General features: G+C 43.9%; 3 protein-coding genes and 1 pseudogene across 4 annotated transcripts in view; 2 read left to right on the top strand and 2 right to left on the bottom strand.

Moving 5' to 3' along the window:
- The first annotated feature begins 340 nt into the window (after positions 1-340).
- On the top strand, positions 341-14605 carry usp4 (ubiquitin specific peptidase 4 (proto-oncogene)). Its single transcript, XM_030777303.1, has 22 exons — positions 341-489; positions 2133-2260; positions 2789-2919; positions 3128-3254; positions 3544-3689; positions 4181-4242; positions 4586-4732; positions 5048-5165; positions 5428-5601; positions 5826-5984; positions 6120-6344; positions 6744-6827; positions 7078-7172; positions 7672-7854; positions 8794-9029; positions 9380-9610; positions 9884-9954; positions 10105-10220; positions 10897-11046; positions 12755-12858; positions 13711-13799; positions 14104-14605. The coding sequence occupies exons 1-22, from the start codon at positions 341-343 to the stop codon at positions 14224-14226; spliced, it is 3048 nt and encodes a 1015-aa protein (XP_030633163.1). The 3' UTR covers positions 14227-14605.
- A 2740-nt stretch (positions 14606-17345) lies between these two features.
- On the bottom strand, positions 17346-18594 carry LOC115813741 (glutathione peroxidase 1-like; annotated as a pseudogene).
- A 2512-nt stretch (positions 18595-21106) lies between these two features.
- gpx1b (glutathione peroxidase 1b) lies at positions 21107-22303 on the bottom strand. Of its 2 annotated transcripts, none has more exons than XM_030776250.1 (2): positions 22018-22303; positions 21107-21701 (listed from the first exon to the last, which is right to left on the bottom strand). In XM_030776250.1, the coding sequence occupies exons 1-2, from the start codon at positions 22237-22239 to the stop codon at positions 21351-21353; spliced, it is 573 nt and encodes a 190-aa protein (XP_030632110.1). In that variant the 5' UTR covers positions 22240-22303; the 3' UTR covers positions 21107-21350. The 2 variants fall into 2 exon arrangements, with proteins under 2 accessions (XP_030632110.1, XP_030632111.1); XM_030776251.1 differs by having other exon boundaries at positions 22156-22303.
- Positions 22304-23134: 831 nt separating this feature from the next.
- fancd2 (FA complementation group D2) overlaps positions 23135-24424 on the top strand; it is a 25641-nt gene continuing 24351 nt past the window's right edge. The window contains 5 exon segments of the mRNA XM_030777682.1: positions 23135-23195; positions 23298-23432; positions 23592-23659; positions 23759-23871; positions 24260-24317. Of these exon segments, the coding sequence (XP_030633542.1) occupies positions 23135-23195; positions 23298-23432; positions 23592-23659; positions 23759-23871; positions 24260-24317 (435 nt within the window).

The raw sequence follows: 24424 nt of genomic DNA, 5'->3' as shown, positions 1-24424 counted from the left end.
CTTACTAGCTAACTAAAGAAAAAATATTGCTTGACGTTATTAGCCGAGGAGAAAACGTAAAAAGTTTACTTAACATAACTATTAGAAATAATATCAGGACACAGTTGCATTTAGTGCTCTTCTACAAACGAGAGTAGAAGCTGTAACTGCGAATCGTTGAACTTCAACACTTGTATGTGTTCGGTTGGCTGATAAATCCAGTAAAATCCAGTAGTGTCTATGAACGAAGGTAGATCAGTTGGTAGGATACGTTTATGGTTTCCTGCACAGTTGCGCGTCCACGACTGTCGCTTGTTCAGAGGTGCGCGTTCACGGCTGTTGCGGGTTCACTCACTGCACGATGGCGGAGGGAGGCGGACCCGAGTCCGGCAACGCAGCAGACCCTGATGCGGAGCCGGTACCGGTACAAACACCCATACCTTCAACTGAGACTCAAAAACAGAGCATAGGAGCTCTACTGAAAACAACACTCAGAAAGGGCGATGAGTGGTAAGAAAACATCAAGTTAACTGACTTATGTGAGCTAGGATAGCCTCCCTGTGTCCGGGGGTAATTTTCCTATCCAAGTTAGGCTAGCTATGCTAACTAGCCAACAAGCTAACGTTAGCCACAAGGCTAACCTTAGGCCCACATTGAGGAAACCGGTAGGCACAGGACCGGAAATAGCTAGCTGACTGGCTGGTTTACAGGCTACCTGGCTAACTTCCATGAACTGTAATCACTTTAATTACTTCATATTTCAGCAACATCTGAGACCACTATATTTTCCAAGCAGAATATAATGGCTTAGCTCGCTAGCTGAATCAACACTAACCTCGAAATTTACTGTGGCTAGTTTAACAGTTTCAGTTCGTTATTCTAGCTATGCTATATGAGCTAGCGGTTAGATAAGCTAGGTTAGTTGTGATAGAGAACCCAGCTGTCGCAACGCAACAACGCTGTCAGCTAACTTAACAAACAGCTCTTCGTCTAGCTGAAGTGAAAGTTAAGCTTTTGTCGTTGTCTGCCAGATTACAAGAGTGCCCCACTCAGCTGCTTTGTGTATGTGTATGTTTAGCCATGTTGTCTTGCCATTTGGATACCTAGGTAGTACATTTAGTTAGTTAGCTAACATTAGCCTAAGAAGTCAAGCATAGTTGCCTTATCGCTCTGCTTAGTCCAGTGTTTTTCCGTCGTTGAGTCATGTCAGTGGTCCGAACCCCTTGTACAACAATGACGTTGTCAGTTGGAACTGAGCTGTAAGTCAATTTTGTAGCCAGTGTAGGCAACCTAATGTTGGTAAACTAGCCACCGTAACTGTGACAAGTCAGTGCTTTGTCATGGACACTGGATGGCACCCAGTAATTATGCCGATTCCCCCCAACCCCCAATAAGACATTGATGCGGCGTCAAACACGTCGGCAAAATATAAATACATGTAAGCAGTATAACATATTTTGGCTGCCACCTGAAATGTCAAACGTAAGCTCATATCTATGACAACTCGCTTGCAGTCTTGTGCTAAGTGCTGCCGGCACACTTTCCAGTGTTCCTTGGCCCCAAGTTACCTATGTAACTTAAGAATGTTATGTAGATAAAGAAAGTCTGGGACGTTATCTATTAACTGCGCCAGTCAGACAGAATTTCAGCCACTCCATTGAGGCTTAGTAATTTGACAGTTGATTTTTTTTGGTTATTCTTGATGACTCTGAGCATGCCTCTGTCATACGTTCCGTGAACAGAGGCAGAGGATGGTGATAAAGTTGATTGTTAGGCATACTGTTGAGTAGAATACATTTGGTGAAGTACATTTTGTTTTGTTCTCACTCACAAACACCTCACCACCAGCACATATAAGCACTTCATCTAGCTGCATTGGAATCCTGTTAACAAGCTTATGACCTGGACCAGATTCCTTCCTTAGATGAGATTAAGACATCCTCATTGGTTATTTCTGTGTTCCCACGCGCCATAAAGTACAAAGCTGTTTACCATCAGAGGTGTTTTGCAAACTGTGCAAATTCATATTGTTTTCTTTTATTCTTTTTGTCTACCTGAAAGCTTCCCTTTAGTCTCATGACGTAGTGTGTGGGATGTGTCGATTCCTCCTGCGTACCTCAACATAATCTTCCTTATTTGCCAATATTCCATAGGTATCTGATTGACAGCCGGTGGTTTAAACAATGGAAGAAGTATGTGGGCTTCGACAGCTGGGACATGTACAATGTAGGAGAGCAGAGTCTGTTTCCTGGACCCATCGACAACTCTGGGCTGTTTTCAGGTCAGTCTCATTCTGACCATGGGCACACTTATAAATGTACCAACTACATAGACTGGGGCTTTGACAGTGTAATCCTGAGACTGAAAACATACTGTTTACAGTGGGCCTGCTTGCTCTGCTAGTTTTTTTTTTTTTTTTGGGGGGGGGGGGGGGGTCTAAGGAGATATTCCACAAAGCAGGATTTCACAGTTAGCCAGATAACTTGGAGCCAAAAATCAAGGCTGTCCAAAAACAGTGTTCTTAGGACATTATGACCTTTGGTGTAAGTTATCTGGTTACACTGAAATCTGAATTTCTCCCCGGCTCTGTTCCCTCCACAAATTTCACCCTTGGTGTCAGTAACTGTGCGATGAATTCTAACCTGTCTTTAAACATACTGGTTCTGGCAGCAGAATTCCCTTGGAGCAGGCATGCATAGACATGTTCCGCATATAAATGTCAATCGAACACATGAAAAGTGAAAATGCTGTCGTGAGCCGTTCTGGTGTTTTCGTGTCTAATGTGTTTTTATTTGCCTGTGTGTTATAGATCAGGACACTCAGACCCTGAAGGAACATCTTATAGATGAGCTGGACTATGTCCTGGTGCCCACAGAGGCATGGAATAAACTGGTCAGCTGGTATGGTTGTCTGGAGGGCCAGAGACCCATTGTCAGAAAGGTACAACGACCCTACGTCGGGTTTCCACTAAATTTTCTCTCCGGTACATCATGCATGTTCATATATGGCTGTAACTGGCTGTAACTGGCCAAATTGTTTTGTTGCGCTGAAGGCCGTAACTGGTTTTGACAGTTTGATGTCCGTTTGCAGTTGCCCGTGAGGTGAATGTGTACTGGCATGCACTGTTGACTCTGCTGATTCTCTCCAGGTGGTGGAGCATGGCATGTTTGTGAAGCATTGCAAAGTGGAGGTTTACCTGTTGGAGCTGAACCTGTGCGAGAACGACAACATGGACCGCGTGGTGACTCGCCATTTCAGCAAAGCTGATACAATCGGTAAGGCCACGTCTTCGATCAGACCTTCGGGCCGCTTTCTGTCCTGGGCACATAGCGAACAGATTAACATCATAGAGAGATTTAATGCAATCCTACTTCCTCAGTAAGCAGAGCGAGAGGCGCGAGGTATGTGAAATAAAGAAGTAAAGGTTTAATCCACGTTCCTCTACTAAACCCCCCACTTCCACTAACCTTTCTCCTTTTCCCTGAACCATGGAAAAGGGAACTTGATGAGCGGTCTGACCTGACGCCAGATGCTGTTTGAATATTAACGGGCTGTCTCGCGCAGATACGATTGAGAAGGAGATGAGGTGTCTGTTCGACATTCCCTCGGAGAAGGAGACGCGGCTGTGGAACAAGTACATGAGTAACACCTACGAGCAGTTGAACAAGCCTGACAGCACTGTTCAGGATGCTGGGCTCTTCCAGGGCCAGGTACAACTGCAATCACACCTCTGAACAGTAGGGGGCAGACTCAGGGAAAGGACAGGATTTTGCAAACATTTTTTTTTTTTTTTTGCTTTTCATCTTAAATCAAGGATTTGATAGTGATATAAAAAGTTACATCACAAGACGTGAATGTCTTCGTTAATCAAAAAAGCAGTTTGAAAGTGCCTATACTTGTCACAATATGTCGGGGAATTTGTCCATATCTGTTTAAGCAAAGCTTGTTTTGTAGCTTTTGTCATGCTGCTTTTTTTTTTTCTTTTGTTGTTGTTGTTTTGAGACCATCGGTTTCCTTTCAGTCAGAATGGAATGTAGTCCTGTAAAGTATCTGTTTGAAAGTGAGCACGTCACATGAGTGCTTTTGGCTCTGCTGATTGGCTCAGCGACCTATCAAGCCAGAGATAAACAAGGCTGTGTGTGTGTGTGTGTGTGTTTATGGTAATCCTCCTGCCTGTCTGACGCTGGCATTTTGCCCACAGGTACTTGTGATTGAGCGGAAGAATGAGGACGGAACTTGGCCCAGACAGGCCTCTCTTCCCAAGTAAGTTCAAATGCACTAACGCAGCCCCTGGTGCACTGACACCGATGTGTCTCCTTCAAACAGCTGCCATGGAACTTTACTGCCTCAGATTGGTTATAATGTAGTGCTGCACTGCATTGATATTCAAGACGCTCGTCTCAGAATAGACCAGTGGTTTTTATGTATTTATTTATTTATTTTTAAATCTACTTTGGAGTTCATTCTGCCAGTCAGTCTGCTGCTATCATATTCTTTGTTGTTGTTGTTGTTGTTGTGCTGTTAATTTATGTGCTTGTTTGTACAGTAATCTATATTTAGACTCTTGTGTGTGTATGGAGTAAAGCAGACTGTCATTTGTTCTTAGATCCAGCACAACCACATCTAGGAATTTTACTACCTCCCCCAAGGTCTCCTCCAATTCGTCTGCAACTATTTCCTCCTCGGCCACAAACGGGGACTGTAGTAGCAACTCGGGGTACATGCTTAACAACAGCCTCTCCTCTGGAAACAGGTTGGCTCACACAGACGCATACTGAAGGCAGAAGTTGCTAGCCTGCTTCTTTCACTGAGTTTCACTACCACACTGTCTTAACATTACTTTTACTTTGTGGAGGTTAGAAATATAGCAATGTTGGCTCAGTTTTACAGCTTAGAGTCTTAAGTTACATAATCAAGTGATGGTGTTAGCCGGAAGTTGTTCTCTGTGGTTGAATTTGAAGTAAATTTATATTTGTAGAGTTAGCCCTCTCTTCAGTGGTCTAGTTATTTCTGTAGGTTTATAATGTTGTGCTCCCTGCCCCCTGCTGACCATTTGTGTGTATTGCAGGCTGGGGGGATATAGCTCATACAGTTCATCCTACAACTACAGAGAATCTCCCTCCCAACCAGGCCTTTGTGGCCTTAGCAACCTAGGAAACACCTGTTTTATGAATTCTGCCCTTCAGGTACAACAGAAACCCTCTCATTGTTCACTATTTATTGCCAGTTTTCATTCTGTTTGTGTATACATTAGTCTTTATTGTCAAGTTTAGTTCTATTTGCATCTGTGATTTTATCATTCTGATATTTCTTCAAAGTCACTGACTCCCTCATTTAAGGATACCTTAATGAGACGTAAACATGGTCACACTATCTTTTAATAAGGCTGTGTTTCGCTGACCGATTTGTTAGTGCTGATGGTTTTTTTGAAACGCGTGTCCATGGCAGTGCCTGAGTAACGCCCCGCCGCTGACGGAGTACTTCTTAGACGACCGCTACGTGGCGGAGATAAACCGAGAGAATCCGTTGGGGATGAGGGGAGAGATTGCTGAGGCGTACGCCGACCTGGTCAAACAGATGTGGCTGAGTCGCAGCAGCTACGTGGCCCCCCGCACTTTCAAGGTGAGTCCCCCCCCCCCCCGTGAGACACGTTTTACTCAAGAGTAAGTGTCTCTTGATTAAGAGTGCTGATCTAGGCTCAGCTTCCTTCAGTCCGTACGAATATGTTCATTACAGCAGTAGAAGGCAAAAACTGATCCCAGATCAGTCGGTGCTTCTGGTACATACGACCTAAGGCTACACGATTGCTGCAGCGGTGACTCTAACTCTCCTCTGTCCTTTTGTAGACGCAGGTGGGTCGGTTTGCCCCGCAGTTCTCAGGCTACCAGCAGCAGGACTCGCAGGAGCTGCTGGCCTTCCTGCTGGACGGCCTTCACGAGGACCTGAACCGTGTGAAGAAGAAGCCTTATCTGGCCCTGACGGATGCCGGGGGGCGGCCAGACGAGGTACAAACCCGTCACTTCCCCATCATCTATGTCTTCTCACACTGATCATACACACATTCATCAAAGCTCAACAGGCCCTATTGGACACACAGATATTTTGCTGAACACATAAACATTTGGGCTTTTCCTTCACAGATTGTCGCGAACGAAGCCTGGAAGAACCATCGCTTACGTAACGACTCCATCATCGTGGATATCTTCCACGGCCTGTTCAAATCCACTCTGGTCTGCCCGGAGTGCTCCAAAGTGTCTGTGACCTTTGACCCCTTCTGCTACCTCACCCTGCCCCTGCCTATGAAAAAAGACCGGACCATGGAAGTGGTTCTGGTGCGCAGTGACCCGCAGTGCCGACCCATGCAAGTAAGGCTAATCCTGAATGTTCAGACGCTGACCGCGTCCGTTTGAGGCGTCCGTCCAGGGGTGCCTTTTTAAGGCCCCTTCTCGATTTGTCATCGTGTTTGTGTTACGGATAGCCCTGGAGATAAGAATGGCATCTTTTAAAACACCATTTAAAATCATTTGACTCTGTTTCAAATGTTCCTTTTGTTAATGTAATCCACGGATTCTACCACCAAAGGCTTGTTTTGAAGACACACATAAACACACACACACACACACACACACAAAAAAAAGTAGGCAGGCTCTTTGGTGATTTTTTTTTTGCATTGTGAGTTCTGTTTAGTGATGTCCTTGATAGACTGGTTGAACTGTTTTTTTTTTTTAATTTGTTTTTGTTTATTTCATCTGTGTCTTGTTCAGTACCGTGTGGTTGTTCCTAAGATGGGGGCAGTGTCCGACCTCTGCAGTGCCCTGTCCAAACTGTCAGGAATTCCTGCCGAAAACGTGAGTGTCTCTGCAGAGCTCAACTCATCTTGACTTTCCATTGGCAAATCCGTCGGCCGTACTCACTGTTTGGATTGTGTAGATTGTAATCAGGAGTTGTAGTATTTGTCTTGGCATGGAGATTTGGGTGTGACGCAAGTGAAAGCCTGAGCTGTGCCTAAGTGAGGTTGTAGGAGCCCCTGTCGTTTCTGGAGAATGACCTTTTTTTTAAAAATATGTATTTATTTATATTATTATTTATTTTTTTTAGATGGTGGTGGCAGATGTTTATAATCATAGATTCCATAAAGTCTACAGACGGGACGACGGTCTGAACCAGATTATGGAGAAAGATGACATCTTTGTGTGAGTCCTGGCAGCTCATCTTTCAAATTGTCCTTTCTCCTTTTTAATGTTGTACTCTCTTTAGGAGTGTGTGTGTGTGTGTGTGTGTGAGAAAATGACATTTATATCTATGTATGTATAGTATGAGGTGACGTGTGTTTGTGAGTATGTGTATAAGTAGTATTTGATGTGTATATATATGTGTGTGTTTATTTGTGTGTGTAGGCATGAGGTGATGTACTGTATATATTTGAGTGTGTGTAGGTATGAGTTGATGTGTATATCTGTGTGTGTATAGGCATTAGTTGATGTGTATATCTGTGTGTGTGTATAGGCAGTAGTTGATGTATATATCTGTGTGTCTGTGTGTAGGTATGAGTTGGTGTATATATCTGAGTGTGTGTGTGTGTATAGGCAGTAGTTGATGTATATATCTGTGTGTCTGTGTGTAGGTATGAGTTGGTGTATATATCTGTGTGTGTTTGTATAGGCAGTAGTTGATGTATATATCTGTGTGTAGGTATGAGGTGATGGAGGAGGACAATGAAAGGATGAATCTCCCGGTCTACTTTCGGGAGAGGCATATTAAACACTCCAGTGGCTCGTCTGGCACCCTGTTGTTTGGCCAGCCTCTCCTCCTCAGCATACCACGCAACAACCTGTCCACGGACGCCCTCTACCAGCGAATCCTGGAGAGGACAGGGTGAGTCCAACAGCCCCGCGGATTTAGGCCTGAGCATCGCCCCTGCTCGCGGACTGCAAAGAATTCAATCTGCAGTAGGTAGATACACTGAAAGGATGGACTGAATTATAGGTGGAGCTGAATTATAGAAGAAGAAGAAGAAGAAGTACTACAGACAGAGGGATGGGTAAATGAGGCACACAGGCTCACTGAAATGTAGGCTGATTTGGGGGGGGGGGATTTTTGAATGGGGGTGGAAATCTGCAGCTTTTACAGAGGAGTGATAATTCTAAACCCCCCCACTGCCCGATCTTCTCCACGGTCATATGTTCTCTCCTTCAGTCTCTTCTTTTCCCTCATTTGCTGTTCTGTTCTATTTCATTTCTGCCATCAGCCTTCGGTGTTTTCATTTTTCACTCAGTGTTTGCAAAGTCTGTATCTCAAGCATGAGCTCAAACCTGTGCAGCTTAACTGTGTTTGAACAGTGAAATCTGACCCCTGAGAGTTGAGTCTGGGAATTCAGTTTATGTTTGAACAGTGAAACGTGACCCCTGAGAGTTGAGTCTGGGAATTCAGTTTATGTTTGAACAGTGAAACGTGACCCCTGAGAGTTTAGTCTGAGTGTTCAGTCTCCGTCTGTGCTCCTCAAGTGACAGTGGTTTCACTATAAGCTGTGTGTTTGTGCTGAATGGACATATTTAATGCTGTCTCGGAGCTATACGGTCAGAGGATCAATAACCCATCTACTCATACTGCTACTGCAGTTTCTCTTTTTTGGACATTACAAAGAAGATGAGTGAAGTTTTGATGTGGTCTTTTCACCCATGTGGTTATGTAGATGCGTCTGAAAGAGCGAGAGGTTGGAGCTTGTCTGAAGGACTGTTTAATGTTGGTGTATTACTGGCGCCGCCTTAGGCTCAAATGAACGGTATTGTGTGTGTGTCTGTGTGACGTTTACAGACGTTACGTGAAGCGTCCCCCGGGCACCGCGACAGAGGGAAGAGTCGCCGCCGCCGCCGCCACGGCAACCACCTCCAGCCGCAGTCAGGCAGCCAACTGCACAGCCTCCTCCAATCACAACGCGGACCTGAGCAGCTGCAGCAGCCCCGTGTCTGACGGAGCGTCCTGCAGCGCTGGGTCCAGCAACGGCAGCAGCCAATCCAGCGCCTGCAACGGCCCCAACGGAGTGTGTGAGGGTAAAAGGCTTGAGTCTTCCGTCTCACGGTTCTCTTAACCGCACTCTCACCTCTCTCTCTGTATGAATGCCCTGGTCGCGTTCGCTGAAGGATAACCGTTCCTTTTCGCGTCTCGGCGTTCCGGTCTTCTCAGGGCTCCGACTCGCATACGGGAGAAATGCACTTATTCAACCCCCTGCAGACGGCAGGAAACACCCGCAAAGACAGATTTAAAAGAGTTGCTATACCCAGACAGAATGGTCTTTGATGGTCATTTCTCTGTAGGGCGTTTCATTGGAGGACGTTGCTGGGTTTTTTTTTTGAGATTTGATTGGCTAACGCACATATATTGCTGTGTGTGCCAGTTTTAGGGGATGAAGAGGCCATGGATCACCAGGTCAGCCCCGAACCGGAGAACAGCCAGGGCGAGGCTGCGGATGAGGAGGAGGACGAGAGCTCCGAACAGGAGAATGGATCCAATGGGAGCGTGGGAAAATCAGGCTCCGCCCACAATAGGCTCTTCACCTTTAGCATGGTCAACTCCTGCGGCACAGCCAACATCAGCTCTCTGCCGTGCGACGGAAATATTCTCAAATTCACACGTAATACTCAACGCTTTCCTCTCCCCCTCCCCCGACTCACAGTCTGTTTAGAGTACAGCAGTGGTTAAACAGTAATGTATATGAGCTTTATTCTGAACTGGAGTTCTGGATCAATCTTTTATTGGTGTTCATGTGAGCCAGATCATGGCAGAATGTCTCATTAGTGACATGGTAAAGCCTGCGTGAATACTTTTCCTGTTGTGCTAATCATCTTGTTTACGTCTGTGATTTTTTTATTTATTTGTTGTTGTTTTTTTCATATTTATTTGTTAGCACATTCCACCGTGGCTATTGACTGGGATTCAGACCTAAGGAAACTCTGCTATGATGATCAGGAAGCAGAGGTCAGTACCAGAAAAATGCACCTTTTTTTTACTGTTCATTTTGACCCGTTCTCTCTCAAGACCGACAAAACCGGCCCCTTTTCATTTGGTCTTTCTTTCTTTTGTTTCCTGCCTGTCTGTCTGTCTGTTGCTGTCTGTCTGTGTCTGTAGGCCTATGAGAAGCATGAGAGTATGATGCAGGCCCAGAAGAAGAAGACCACAGTGGCTCTCAGAGAGTGCATTGAGCTGTTCACCACTATGGAGACTCTGGGAGAACACGACCCCTGGTAAACCACACACCGCCCTCATGACATCACTCTACCCATGAGCCCACTCTGACATGTAAACGATATGCAAATGAGGCCGGCGAAAAGCTGCCTTGGTGATCCTGCCGTTCTGGCTTTGGTTCTAATTGAAGGCAGTGGAACCATGTCCCCATAATCATGTAGTGCAAGGCCCGTCAGATTCCATCTTGGATGCCCAGCGTCCTGCTGGAGTTCTTTTTGTTCCTGCTCATTATAAGGGCCTGATTTTTGCCAGGCAAACACAGGAAAACAGTGCACACCTCAGCCAATTAGAGAGACTACAGTGTTTGGTTGATAGAGAAACCAGCAGGGTTTGGGGACCTCCAGGATCCGACTTACAGAATCCTAATGCAGTGCTTACCTTAAAAAAACCCCCAAACAAACGCTCATGAGTAGGGTTTGGTATGGTTAGAAATGTGACAATTCCGATAGCACTGCTGAACAGAGAATTGAAATAAGGAATTGAAATACGCAAAGTCGTTTGGTTTCAGTGGAATCAAACCGCTTGCTCGCGATTCCTAAAAAGAAGGCTGACGGCCCCCGGCCCCGCTGAGGCGCTGTATTCCCGTGATGGAGCGTGCATATGAAAAACAAACGATCTACAAAACATACCGAGTCACACGCCTGTGTGGCGATCTCTCTCTGTGTTTCCGTGCAGGTATTGTCCCACCTGTAAGAAGCATCAGCAGGCCACTAAGAAGTTTGACCTTTGGTCTCTGCCGCGCATCCTGGTCGTGCACCTGAAACGCTTCTCGTACAATCGCTGCTGGAGAGACAAACTCGACACGGTGGTGGACTTCCCAATCAGGTAACACACCCCCCCGTTAATGCACGTGGACCCTTTTTAAAGACGCATGCCTGAGTCGTTCAAGGATGTCTGACTGAATATCGCTCAAGGAAGCTCAGTTCTGCTGTAAAGAGGAAAATCAGAGACAATCAGAGTTGAAGATGATATGAGCCATCATAAGAATAAGTGCATGTGGTAAAAACATTTTAGATTAGACACTGAATGGGACATCTACTCCTGATGTTTGACTGTCATGCGGAGAGCTGATGTGATTGGTTCGACACACACGCACACACACGCAAGCACATTCACTCTGTCCTGTGGCCATTAGCCAGCCTTCAGATGCCAGGCTTAATCAGTCATGTTAAGTCTCTCATGTTCTCACGAACTGCTCTGTGTTTGTCACGCGAGAGATTTTTTTACACTCTCGGAACTGCACTTCATTACTGATGCCTTTAAGAATATACACAGTTTGTCCACTAGATGGCAGTAAGTCTATGAACATTGTACTGTGGCCAAGTTAGGCAGATGGGGTTTTTGTAGAGAGCATTGTTTTCCTGGTTTTGAGACTCTGGAGGAAACGAAAGAGAAAAAAAAAAACGCCATGCAAAATGAGTGAAATGAACAGTATGTTTCAGAAGGCTGTCCCTCATTGAACAATAGTGCAGTGCCTATAAATCTACTATTCAGGACTCCCCTGACCTGCCCTAACCCTAACCCTAACACAGTTAATTATCAGGCAGGACCATGTCAGTCAGGTGTACTAGTGCAGGGCGGGGGAGGTTTTGGAACTAGATGTAGTAACACCACGGTATTGCACAAGGGTTTACTGGAAATCCTTTATCTGGCCTGTATTGTGTGCTCTTTCAGGCAGGCACTATCAACCATTTGGTCTCCGCAGCGTCCGAAAATCAAACGACTCTGTAGTTAAAACAATAGTCCTGTTGTATCCAGTGACATTTACCTGGAGGTATGGGTTACTGTCACTGAAGTTGGACATGAGCCTGGTTGTCTGGAAGCCTGAGGGCTGTTTTCCTTAGTCGCATTACCCAACGAACACACACGGAAACAAGAGTGGGAATGCGATGTCTGAGGAGCTGAGTCATGCCTGCTTTATTCATGAAACACACAGAGGGTTATTGTTCCACCTGCTGGATCCGTCACAGTGCGCGCGCGCGCACACACACATACACACACACACACACACACACACACACACACACACACACACACACACACACACATACACACACACACACACACACACACACACACACACACACACACACACACATACACACACATACACAGCACACACACACACACACACACACACAGAGTCAAAACTCACTCAACAACACAGTCCACCTGCCCTTTAATGTGAAACAGCCAGAACTGCGTTTGGTTCCTGTCAGTCTAAACAAACCATTAGCAATCACTTTCCTCAAAAAGGAGTCAGTTTTTAAATGATCATCCGCAGTGTTTGACTTTTTTAGGAATGGAATGATATACATGATTGTTATCAGCACATTTCAGCGCTCAGTTAAACGTGGAGCTGGGAAAAGTTACCAGCATGCAGTGTGTGTGTGTGTGTGTGTGTGTGTGTATAGACGTGCTAAGGTGTGGTGTGTTTTGAGTGTGTGTCCGGCAATGGTGAGAAAGAAGTGTTGGCTGGGTGCTGTTGATAATGTGTTTTTGTTGTTTTTTCCCCCCTCCTCTCTCTGTCTAGGGACCTGAACATGTCTGAATTTGTTTGTGACCCAAAAGCCACACCCTACATCTATGACCTCATCGCTGTGTCCAATCATTATGGAGGAATGGGCGGCGGACACTGTGAGTTGCCTTTTTTTTTTAATTTATATACACAACTTTCAGTGTATGTTAACAACATTTATGTAATCAAACTGTTTACAGAATATGTTGTTTTTCAGCATTGTCAGTGGATGATAGTCCATCCAACGCACATGCGTCAAAATCCGGTCCTGGAGGGCCAGGGTCCTGCCGGTTTTTGTCTTCACCTCTTAGTTACCTGTTGATTTTCACCTTGAAAACAGGTGTGCACACTCTTCAGCCAATCAGAGATTGTATTTAGTTGGTCGACAGGACAAACAGCAGGACCGTGGCCGTCCAGGACTGGATTTTGATCCCAAAGCAACAGTGTTGCGTTGCAGGTGGTACTGTTAACTTAGAACGAACCAATCAGTAATCTAAAACCAGAGTCACTGATGTTCTCCACAGGAAAAACAGTCTCCTGATCTCTCTGTGTAATGCACCTTTTCCACTGGTGCTTAGTGCTGGTATTCATCCGCTGTGTGGCAGAGATTTGACCTCCAGTGACTAACCCAGACTCTTTGTTATCTCTTATTCCTTATCTGCTCTGGTGAAACATTGAGCTAACCCCGCTGTCTTTCTCAACGCCTTTATGACCGATCCTAAGATCCACTTTCAGCTTCTCAGAACTGTGTGAACAAGGTGTTCATTGTTTGCCCAGTGTCCATGGAGACAGGAGGTCGCTCGTCTGATTGGTTGACCACTTCTGTTTCCTTTCCAGGAATTCGTTTTGAGATTCATGCATTTGTAGCTGCTGCATTATGTCAGTCAAAGAAAGCTGGGTTTTGTTTATACAAGAGCCTTTTTTTGTTGGTGTGGGAGGGTTGAATTTCATTGTCTCTTACCCTCTTTCAGACACGGCCTACGCTAAGAACAAATGTGATGGGAAGTGGTATTACTTTGATGACAGCAGTGTGTCGTCTGCCTCGGAGGATCAGATTGTGGTACGTCCGTTGGACCTTTGGTCTCTACCCCTTTTTAATTCATACTGACAGTTCCCCTAGCTCTACTGTGTGAACACTGTGTCTGTATGGGGAGTTGGTGGGGGCCAGGTTTGTTCATTCATATTCACAGAGAACCACTGTGGCCATGCTGTCGCTGAGGTGACGAATAACAGATGATTCAGTGTAACATTAGTTTTGCCATCTGGTGTTTAGGCAAGATCTTATCAGTGCTGTAATCTAACTCCCCCCCCCCCCCGTTTTGTTTTCTTCTTCTTCCTCTTCTCCACCTCCTCTGCCTCGGCAGACAAAAGCAGCCTACGTGCTTTTTTACCAACGGCGAGATGTTGGCTCCCCCCCGAAATCCCCACCCTCCGCCTCGCTGGGCGGAGCCCCGGAGACCCTCGACGACCACATGGACACCAACTGACCAACCAGACCGGCCGGTTTTTAAAAAGCTGGGCAACTGACAGCAGCAGCAGGAAGCAGAAACACTCAGATATGTCAAACAGATCAGCTGCTTCAGCGATTCCAGACTTCTCTTTAAGGGGGCACTCAATTTTCTCTTTTCACCTCTCACTTTTTTTTTTCTCTTCACACGCATCCACACGAGCCAAAAAAAATTAAAAGAAAACAAAAGAAAATCTTAAGTTTGAAGTGTGACTTGAGGGGTATGTTGCTCTGAAACACCTGCTTGACGCCTGCTGATAGACCTGACAGGACAAGGGTTTCATTTAAAGAACAGGAAAGGTGAAGAGTTCTCTGACCTTTCACTGGACTGTGTGAATGTGTAGAAGTTGCCTGAAATGAACGCATTGATAAATCACAAACGTGAAAATAATAATAATAATAATGATGATGATCATAATCATAATAAAACGAAGCCAAATGCATTTTGTTCTTTCAACCAAAGCATTATAAAGTTGTACATTTTGAACAAACCGAGAGCCAAGACAAGTGAAGCCTCCTGTTTTTTTTTTTGTTTTGTTTTGTTTGTTTGTTTTGGGGGGGGGGGTGTTCAATGACTTTATGCAAAAATTGAGATACGTGTTTTAATTTTGCGGTTCGTTCTCTCTCTCTCTTTCCCCCTCTCCTAAACATGTGCCTGCTCTAAAGAATGCATTCTGCTCTGAAACACGTGTGTGTGTGTGTGTGTGTGTACCATGTTCCTGTCTGTCTGAGCTTAACAACTTTCATTTGCTGGCATTTCACACCTGGTTGAATCTCTCCAACTGCCTACCAGAGCAGAGAGTATTTGTTTCTTTAAGATCTGTATAGAGAGGTGACACCCTTTTGAGACGCTGAACCCTCGATTCTTTCTCGCAACCATAAGGTGAACATAACTATACGCCTGATCTTTAAGACAAAAACAAAACAAAACAAAAAGAGAAGAAAAAAACGTGCTGCTCTTTCGACTTAAACGTTAGCACTAGCTGCCTTTTCAGCCCCATGAGTTGTTAGAAGGGGCCGCGTGTGAGTGGTTTTAGCGTTTTGTTTTATTCCCGCCTTTCCAACCACACTTACATTTCTGGATTCGTCCAAGTAACAGTCCATTATAAACACGAAACGTTCATTTGCTGAGCGAAGCTGTAGTCATGAAGTGCAATGGCATGTGCTGTTTAGAGTAACCCCCCAATGCGATTATTTTGTTTGATTACTATTATTTTATTTTGGCTGGGAATATGTTTTTTTTTTTTTTGGTCTTTTTTTTTTTTACCCCCAGGATTCCTTTGTGAAGCGAATGGAAGTGAATCAAGCAACTGCTTGAGAAAGTGGTGCTATATTTCCCAAGCTCAATAAGACTATTGGTTGTAATGATTAATCTGATGTCCTTGGTAACTTCTTTTCTTCGGCATTGATAAAAAGGGGCATTCTTACGCAACGCAGAAAGAGAGCTTTGCTTACTGATCCATACAGCGTGTGCTTAGCAGTCAGAGGTGCCCAGTCATTTGTGGATGGAAGGCTTTGTGATGGGGATACTGATCCATAGACATACATAGAAACTGCTTAAAATTGGGCGATGGGGTTGGGGTAAATAAATTGCCTTCGATTCTCGTCTGTGCCACACTAAATGGACAGGAAGTGGCATTTTGAACATTACCAACAAGACTCCCTCTGCTGATTGCACCTGTTTGGTTCTGCATCCATTCTTGTGACACAGTAGCATGTGACTGTGGTTGGTTAAGAAGAAAAGCCCGAAGTTGCTGATTGGCCCAGCTGTGAGTCCAGTGTCATCACAGAGAACGGATTGTAGTAAAATCCTGTAGACAGTAATCGCTGTATTCTTCATTTGTAAATTTGTGACGGGCTCATAGGTAGATTGAAAATACACCAAACCGGTCAATTCAGCAAGAGATTTGTCATTTTATCTTCATCTCTTTTTTTTTTTTCTCTCAATCCAACACGTCAATATCAATACAGCAGCCAGTCAAACCTAGGTTTTTATTTCTAAGAGAAAATATTGCATAGATGTACATAATCGTGCACAGCATACAGAAAGTCTTTGTGTTCCGATATTTATCGAACTGCCAATGTGTGCAACAAACAAAGGATTTTGATGAAAAACGTGAACTACAATAAAGACAAAAAAGCCTTTGAAGAGGTGCTTTTCTTTGGGGATGTTTTTTTTTTTTTTTTTCCTGGAATGACTTGGGACATTATGACATTACAGAATATTATCATCACGTTAATAATCATTCCTGTGTAATTTATTAAAAGAGTGGCTGTTGTGAAATTTCAGTCTGATTGTCAGTTTGTACATTGGACCACTCATGCCCTGTCTCTAGAACTGTATTTTATTTTGAAAGCCACAAGGGCAGAACAGTCGTAAAGAGATGTCCAGGAAGATGTCATCTTCCTGGACCAGAGACTGTTTAATGTATGCAGTGTCACCATAGTGTGAGACTCAAACTCTTTTGCATGTCTTCTGCACGTCTGACTGGCATCTCTAGCACTTATATTCATTTCCTTAGAGGTTTACGCGTTTTATTTACCCAGATTAACCAGACTGAGACTACAGTTGCGAGATTAAACCTGATTTCTGGCCTCTGCCACACCTTTAGAGTTCAACTGAACTATCAAAGGTTTCCCGTCGGCGCTTTGTCCAAAGGTGAAATAGGTATGTACGACAGTGATTCCTCAGCGTGACCTACATAAACAGGCAAAAAAGTATGCCTACTGATAGTTAGATTTAAACTTACGAGAGAGTGAATTTTGATTGAGTAATGTTGTTTTCAGGAAGTAAAAGCACAAAACTGATTCTAGTGGTTGAGCTCCATGAACTCGTCAGCATGACTTCCACATTCTGCCTTGATTTGCAAAGTCACTGAGTGGGTAAATTTCCCACTTGTTTGACCTTTCATGAAAAGAACGATCTGAGTTGTCAAGGTAACAACACGTTAACATATGATGCAGCACGCTCAGCTCTACAGGCATAATGCAAAGCGTGACATTGTGCGCGTCCTGTGTGTATGTGCGCGCGTGTATTCTTTCCCTTTATTCTTAACTTATCATGGGGTCCTGAATAAAGACACTAACCAAGGGTTATTAGAAAATACATTTATTTATTTTTCCGCCATAAGCAGTTGTGCTGTACATGGGCCAAACGCCCCTGTTCGGTCGAGACGTTTACATTTGATCAGACACCCCCTACACGTAGTGTTTCAAAGGATATCTTCATAGAATAAACAGTCACAACACAGTGGCATCGCGCACAAGAGAGCACAGCTTGCTATGAAAGAGGAACTGTATTGTCTTACAGAGGCACCGTGTACGTTAGGAAAACAAGTAGACGGGTAGCCTACTTCCTACAAAATGAGTACCACTAAGAGTTAAAATATCCTCCTAATTTATAGGCTATTCCTTAAAACTTCACAGTACCTCTGTCAGCCAATACTAAAAACAGTTTCATTTTAATTTGCCAGATTGAGAAGTTTCTTGATATCTCCCTCAATGTTACTCGTGAGATAGTTCCGGCTGTAACGTTTAAACGGCACTCCATCTGGCCCGATGAGGAACTTTTCAAAATTCCACGCGATGTCATTCCTGCAGACCGGCTTCCAGATGACTAATTTAGGATCGGTCATGAGGGCCATGGGTTCGTCGCTGGGAAACGGAAGTTTTTCCTTAAGAAAAACGAACAGAGGATGGGCATCTTTCCCGTTCACATCGACCTTCTCCAGAAGCTGAAATTTGGGTTCGAAGCCATTTCCCGGACGGACGTATTTCAGGGACAGCAGGGTCTCCTCGTTCTTGCAGTTTTCCTATAATAAAGGATATCAATCATTAACGCGGGAACAATGTATCTCACACACACACGTTATGAAATGATATAGCCTCGAAAAACTGTATGTAAACATTCAATTAACAGGGCTTAAATTATTCATATAACAGGGGTCATATAATAGGGTTTAAATGAGAGAGAGAAATTCTTTAGACTGGAACAGCTGCAAGTTGACCAGTCAAGGACATGCATTTTCAATAACCTTTCGGTAGGACGACCTATTCACGAGTTTAAAAATCAGTTCCTAGGGGATTTACTATAAATTTTTAAAAAAAAGCTGACTTTCTTGCTTACCTGGTGTCCGAACTGGTTGCAGGGCACCCCAAGAATCACAAGCCCCTTGCTGGAGTACCGCTCGTGAAGCTCGTTCATCTGGGTGTAATCCCTGGTGGTCGTACCTCAGAGAGACGCCACATTCTCGATTAGCACAACTTTACCTTTTAAAGCCGAGAAATTAAACACTTCCCCTGTAAGGCTCTTCGTGGAGAAGTCGTAGAGCGTTTTACTTCCCGCCATACTTGTAGACGATTGGCAAAAAAATGCACAATTGAAAATTGGTACGCCTCACTGTTTCTGTCTTCTCTCAGTCTAACTTTGCTTCGCAATATTGATACACTGACATTTTTAAGGTTATTACACGAGGAGGGGCTATATCTAAGGAAATAACCAATCACTTTTGTACAAACCTACCTTAAGAAACGCCTCTAAGACTTAAGGGCATGTTTCATAGTTCGGTATTACCTGCAATCAACTGCAAATGTTGTTTTTCCGTTACGTAACTAATACTCTTGAAATATCAGATAACCAGAACATGTACAGCTGTTTAGTGTTTTTAATTAAGATCGGTGGTTTACTTCTTGTTTCATCAGTAGCGGCGAATATGAGTGTATGAGTGGCAAAGAGTTCCACCAGAAAATCGTGAGATTTTGAGAATCGTGAGAAAACAAGAGACTGGTGGACAGCACAGTTGTTAACTAGATTACTAATAGAGACTGCAACTTAACGTGTATCAAGAAACATCTCTGATTTTAGTCATTTTTTACGAGTAAACAAAAAGTATCATTTCACAATACAAACAGGTGCCTGCCATATCTGACAGAGCAGCTGTTAATAATAACTGTAGGCCTAACTTGTTGTGTGTAACGTTAACATGAACGTTTTAGCCAACTTTAACTGTTGACGAACAACTGTGCTATTCACCTGTCTGCTGTCCAACGGTTTTCTGTTGGAAATATGCCACTCCTATTCCGTTTCCCCCATCTCTTTGCATATCATATCGTTACACAAGACTGAATAATTGTTTAATGTCAGTCATGTTTTAATTTTGTTTAGGCCTACGAACCCTCGCGTCTTTAAGCATCTACCTGTATTATAAATGTTTTTGCCCACCACTCTCTCATTTTTGTGACGTTAGCTCGACAGAGCAACAATTGATTTTACGTTCACTCAAGTAACTTATCTTCGGCCGATCTCCTCTGAATCGTGCTGAGTGACACACCAAACAGATCCGCGATTTCTCGGGTTGATGGGCCAAGCAACACAAAGGTAGCGGGCATATTGTCTGGAATATCCAGAGGCGGGTGTCCTGCACCTATGCTTGAAGTAACCTCTTGGACATCTTCCACGCGAACACGGTGCTCAATCAGTCTCAAGCAATTTAAAACTTCGACATGCACGTCGATGTCCTGAAGAGCATCTACCCGCCCGAGTATTTCTACAGAAGTCTTCAATACGGTCCAAAATAGTATCTGCTGACAAACCATGTTGTCAATTTGATCTGCTAAGGATGTCATGGTATCTTGAAGCCTACCCACTCACTCACTATCTAAGCCGCTTATTCTAATTAAGGTCGCGGGGGTTGCTGGAGTCTATCCCAGCGCTCATATAAGGCGAAAGACGGGGAAACACCCTGGACAAGTCGCCAGCCCATCGCAGGGCAGACACAGACAAACACACTCACATTCATAACCTGCATGTCTTTGGACTGTGGGAGGAAACCGGAGCTCCCGGAGGAAACCCTACGGGGAGAACATGCAAACTCCACTCAGAAAGGACCCTGGCCAGCCGGGAATCGAACCCGAGACCTTGCTGTGAGGCGACAGCTGCCCACTGCGCCACCGTGCCGCCCGAAGCCTTTCCATATTTTCCGCACAACAGCTTGCTTATATAGATTCAATGCTGCTCTGGTGATGTTACTTTGGTCTGGGTCTATGAGATAACCACGTCCCATTCATTTGAATATAAGAGATGGAAATGTGGCATAATGAAATAAAATGTGGCGTTATGAAATAATAGTACCCTGAAATAAATAAATGTGGAATTATTAAATAAAAGTCCCCTGAAATAAATAAAAATAGTCATTTGAAAAGCGTCATTTTGAAATAAAAACCTAGTTATTTATTTATTGAACTATATTGACTGGTTTATATATTTATATTTAAATTTATTTCTATATTTATTGCCTCATGTATTTATTTCAGGATTTATTTCATAGCCATATTTATGTATGTATGTATGTATGTATGTATTCATTTAATTTTGACTTAAATGGCGTTCCATAGTCGTGAGAGTGATTCTCGATTGAGTAATGTTGTGTTCAGGAAATAAAAGCACAAAACTGATTCGTGTTTGAGCTCCGTGAACTCGTCAGCATGACTTCCACATTCTGCCCAGATTTGCAAAGTCATTGAGTGGGTAAATTTCCCTCTTGTTTAACCATAAGTTGTCACGGCAACACATTAATGCAGCACTCTCAGCTCTACAAGCCTGAAGCGTGACATTATGCGCGTCCAGTGTGCATGTACGCGCGTGTATTATTTCCCTTTATTCAGAGGATTGCAGCTCTAATTTCGATAGTTTCAAATAATTTATCATGGTGTCCTGAATAAAGAGACTAACCAAGGGTTATTAGAAAATACATTTATTTATTTTTCCGCCATAAGCAGTTGTGCTGTACATGGGCCAAACGCCCCTGTTCGGTCGAGACGTTTACATTTGATCAGACACCCCCTACACGTAGCGTTTCAAAGGATATCTTCATAGAATAAACAGTCACAACACAGTGGCATCGCGCACAAGAGAGCACAGCTTGCTATGAAAGAGGAACTGTATTGTCTTACAGAGGCACCGTGTACGTTAGGAAAACAAGTAGACGGGTAGCCTACTTCCTACAAAATGAGTACCACTAAGAGTTAAAATATCCTCCTAATTTATAGGCTATTCCTTAAAACTTCACAGTACCTCTGTCAGCCAATACTAAAAACAGTTTCATTTTAATTTGCCAGATTGAGAAGTTTCTTGATATCTCCCTCAATGTTACTAGTGAGGTAGCGCCGACCGTAACGTTTAAACGGCACTCCATCTGGCCCGATGAGGAACTTTTCAAAATTCCACGCGATGTCATTCCTGCAGACCGGACTCCAGATGATGAATTTAGGATCGGTCATGAAGGACATGGGTTCGTCGCTGGGGAACGGAAGTTTCTCCTTAAGAAAAACGAACAGAGGATGGGCATCTTTCCCGTTCACATCGACCTTCTCCAGAAGCTGAAATTTGGGTTCGAAGCCATTTCCCGGACGGACGTATTTCAGGGACAGCAGGATCTCCTCGTTCTTGCAGTTTTCCTATAATAAAGGATATCAGTCATTAACTCGGGAACAATGTATCTCTCACACACACACGTTATGAAATGATATAGCCTCGAAAAACTGTATGTAAACATTCAATTAACAGGGCTTAAATTATTCATGTAACAGGTGTCAAATAATAGGATTTAAATGAGGAAGAGAGAAATTCTTTAGACTGGAACAGGTGCATGTTGACCAGTCAAAGGACATGCGTTTTCAAGAACCTTTCGGTAGGACGACCTATTCACAAGTTTAAAAATCAGATCCTAGGGGATTTACTATAAATTAAAAAAAGGCTGACTTTCTTGCTTACCTGGTGTCCGAACTGGTTGCAGGGCACCCCAAGAATCACAAGCCCCTTGCTGGCGTACCGTTCGTGGAGCTCGTTCATCTGGGTGTAATCCCTGGTGGTCGTACCTCAGAGAGACGCCACATTCTCGATTAGCACAACTTTGCCTTTTAGAGCGGAGAAATTAAACACTTCCCCTGTAAGGCTCTTCGTAGAGAAGTCGTAGAGCGTTTTACTCTCCGCCATACTTGTAGACGATTGGCAAAAAGATACACAATTGAGAATCGGTATGTCTCGTTGCCTCTGCGTTCTCTCAGGTTACCTTTCCTTTGAAATATTGATACACTGACGTTTTTAAGGATATTCCACGAGGAGGGGCTATATCTAAGGAAATAACCAATCACTTTTGTACAAACCTACCTTAAGAAACGCCTCTGAGACTTAAGGGTATGTTTCATAGTGCTGTATTACCTGCAATCAACTGCAAATGTTGTTTTTTCGTTACGCTGATAATAGTAATGAAATATCAGTTATCCAGAACATGCATACCTCTTTAGTGTTTTTAATTAATATCAGTGGTTTACCTCTTGTTTCATCAGTAGCGACGAAAAATGACTGGACAACTCTGTGTCGTTGCTGCTGTGTGTAATTTGACGTTGATCCCTTGCAAACTATTGGCAGACGCACTGACGCGGGAATCTTGTTTTCGTAACTGAAGGCAGTATTGGACAGTTCACGGAGAATTTTCGCAGAAGTAAGAGTTATTATTTGTAACTGGATAAATCCAATTCATTACAACTACCTAACTAGAGAATCGGAGAACGATACCAGTCCGTTATGTAGCTTCTAATGTAATACAGTGTTTACCTAGACAGTTGGTCCCAACGACCCCAGCAACAGAAACGGTAGCTAGCTTATGTTATGTTATGACTTTTTTCTAGAACATGGGACTGATTTCCGTAACATTTGGCTAACTAACCTAAATCTATTTCAGTTTAAAATAGCGCAAAATTAGCTTGTACTTTTTGCTTTACTGCTGTCCATGGCTGCGACCAGACGCGTATGTAATGTTATGTCTGCAAAGGAGCAGTGGTCGATATCAAATCATTATTGTTTTTGCTAGGTCTCAAAAAACTCAGTCATGATGCGCAAGAAGAGGAGGTCATCTCTAAATGAAGGTGCCACGGCGCTTGACATGCCAAGTAAGTATTTCAAAACTGCGGTTATCGAGGAGGGTGCTACGTAGCTAAACATCATTAGTTATATTGTGCGATTTCCTTATCCCTTCCTTCTTTCCCTTTCAGAGGCAAAGAAGGGCAAAGCCGCTGGACGTTCGTCCAAATCTGCAGTTCAGAAGGATGTCTCTGATAATGTGTTTGTCCAGTTTCTACGAGAGTCGGGCGTCACTCTGAAACAGGGCAATGCACCCAACGAAATAGGTAATAGGAGAAAAATAACAAGAGTATCCATTTTGCCGTTAATGAGATTTAACACCGAAACGCATACGAGGCCTTTTCAGTGTAAAGCTGCCCGTTTGGCCTCAGAGGACACCGACACAAACAAACACACACAGCAGTTAATTTTTTTTGCGTCCTCAGTTGTAGATCAAGTGGTGTTCCAGAAGCGACTACAGCAATGTTTAAAGCGGAGTCCCAGATACCCAAACGTGAGTGCACACCAAGAACCATCGTTCAAATGTCGTCATCGCTCTGTTGTCATTACTCTGTGTTCATTACTCTGTGTTCATAATTGTAAAATCCATCAGATTATCCAGGAGTTTATAGCTGGACTGGAATCTCACATTGAGGATGCTGAGAGGTTAAGAAACTGCCTTCTGCCGTGTGTACCACGCTCGGGAGAGGACAATGACGGGTAACTGTACATCCGTTGCTCCAGTGCGATTAGCTGTGTAGTCGTCTGTGCTTCCCTCTCGTCTGACCGGCTGTGTTTCAGTGAAGTTCAGATGTTATTTCTGAGGGGGAGCCAAGAAGTAGCCAAGACTAAAGTGCTTGAGAACCTCTCACATTTAGAGTTGCAAGATATAAGACGTTTTTTTTTTTTCATGACTAAGCAGCTTTGCTCCATAAGGCACATTATTGTCATTCACTTATCTTTGAGTGATTTACTCATTGTTACGCGAGCTCAGAGCGGCGCTATGTGAACTGAAAAAACCAGCCGTCGCAGAGAGCAGCGGTTAACAGAAATCATGCTCGAGGTGACAGAGGCTGTATTTTCCGTATTTTGACTGTTCTATGTGTTCCCTCAGCTCCAGCTCGTATCAGGAGAGTCTGTTTCGTCTGTTGCTGGGTATGGAAATGCTCCAGGTCAGAGGAAATCTTCTCCCTCCTCCTGTTCTTCACAGTGCACACTGTTGCAGTTCTCTTTTCAAACTGACTTCCAACCATTCACGAATTTGCCTGATGACGTATTC

Source organism: Chanos chanos, chromosome 6 (genome assembly GCF_902362185.1).
Source record: "Chanos chanos chromosome 6, fChaCha1.1, whole genome shotgun sequence".
Taxonomy (NCBI): domain Eukaryota; kingdom Metazoa; phylum Chordata; class Actinopteri; order Gonorynchiformes; family Chanidae; genus Chanos; species Chanos chanos.
Note: the sequence above shows the minus strand (reverse complement) of the source record. Positions and strands in the feature narration are given on the sequence as shown.

Bases quoted from the DNA above. Each gene is read 5' to 3' on its own strand.
- usp4 (XM_030777303.1), top strand. From the start codon at position 341: ATGGCGGAGGGAGGCGGACCCGAGTCCGGCAACGCAGCAGACCCTGAT. The intron at 4,243-4,585 runs GTAAGTTCAAAT...ATTTGTTCTTAG, and splicing joins AGACAGGCCTCTCTTCCCAA to ATCCAGCACAACCACATCTA. The intron at 6,828-7,077 runs GTGAGTGTCTCT...TATTTTTTTTAG, and splicing joins CAGGAATTCCTGCCGAAAAC to ATGGTGGTGGCAGATGTTTA.
- gpx1b (XM_030776251.1), bottom strand. From the start codon at position 22,239: ATGGCGGAGAGTAAAACGCTCTACGACTTCTCTACGAAGAGCCTTACA. The intron at 21,702-22,155 runs GTTGTGCTAATC...CCTTTATTATAG, and splicing joins TCTCCGCTCTAAAAGGCAAA to GAAAACTGCAAGAACGAGGA.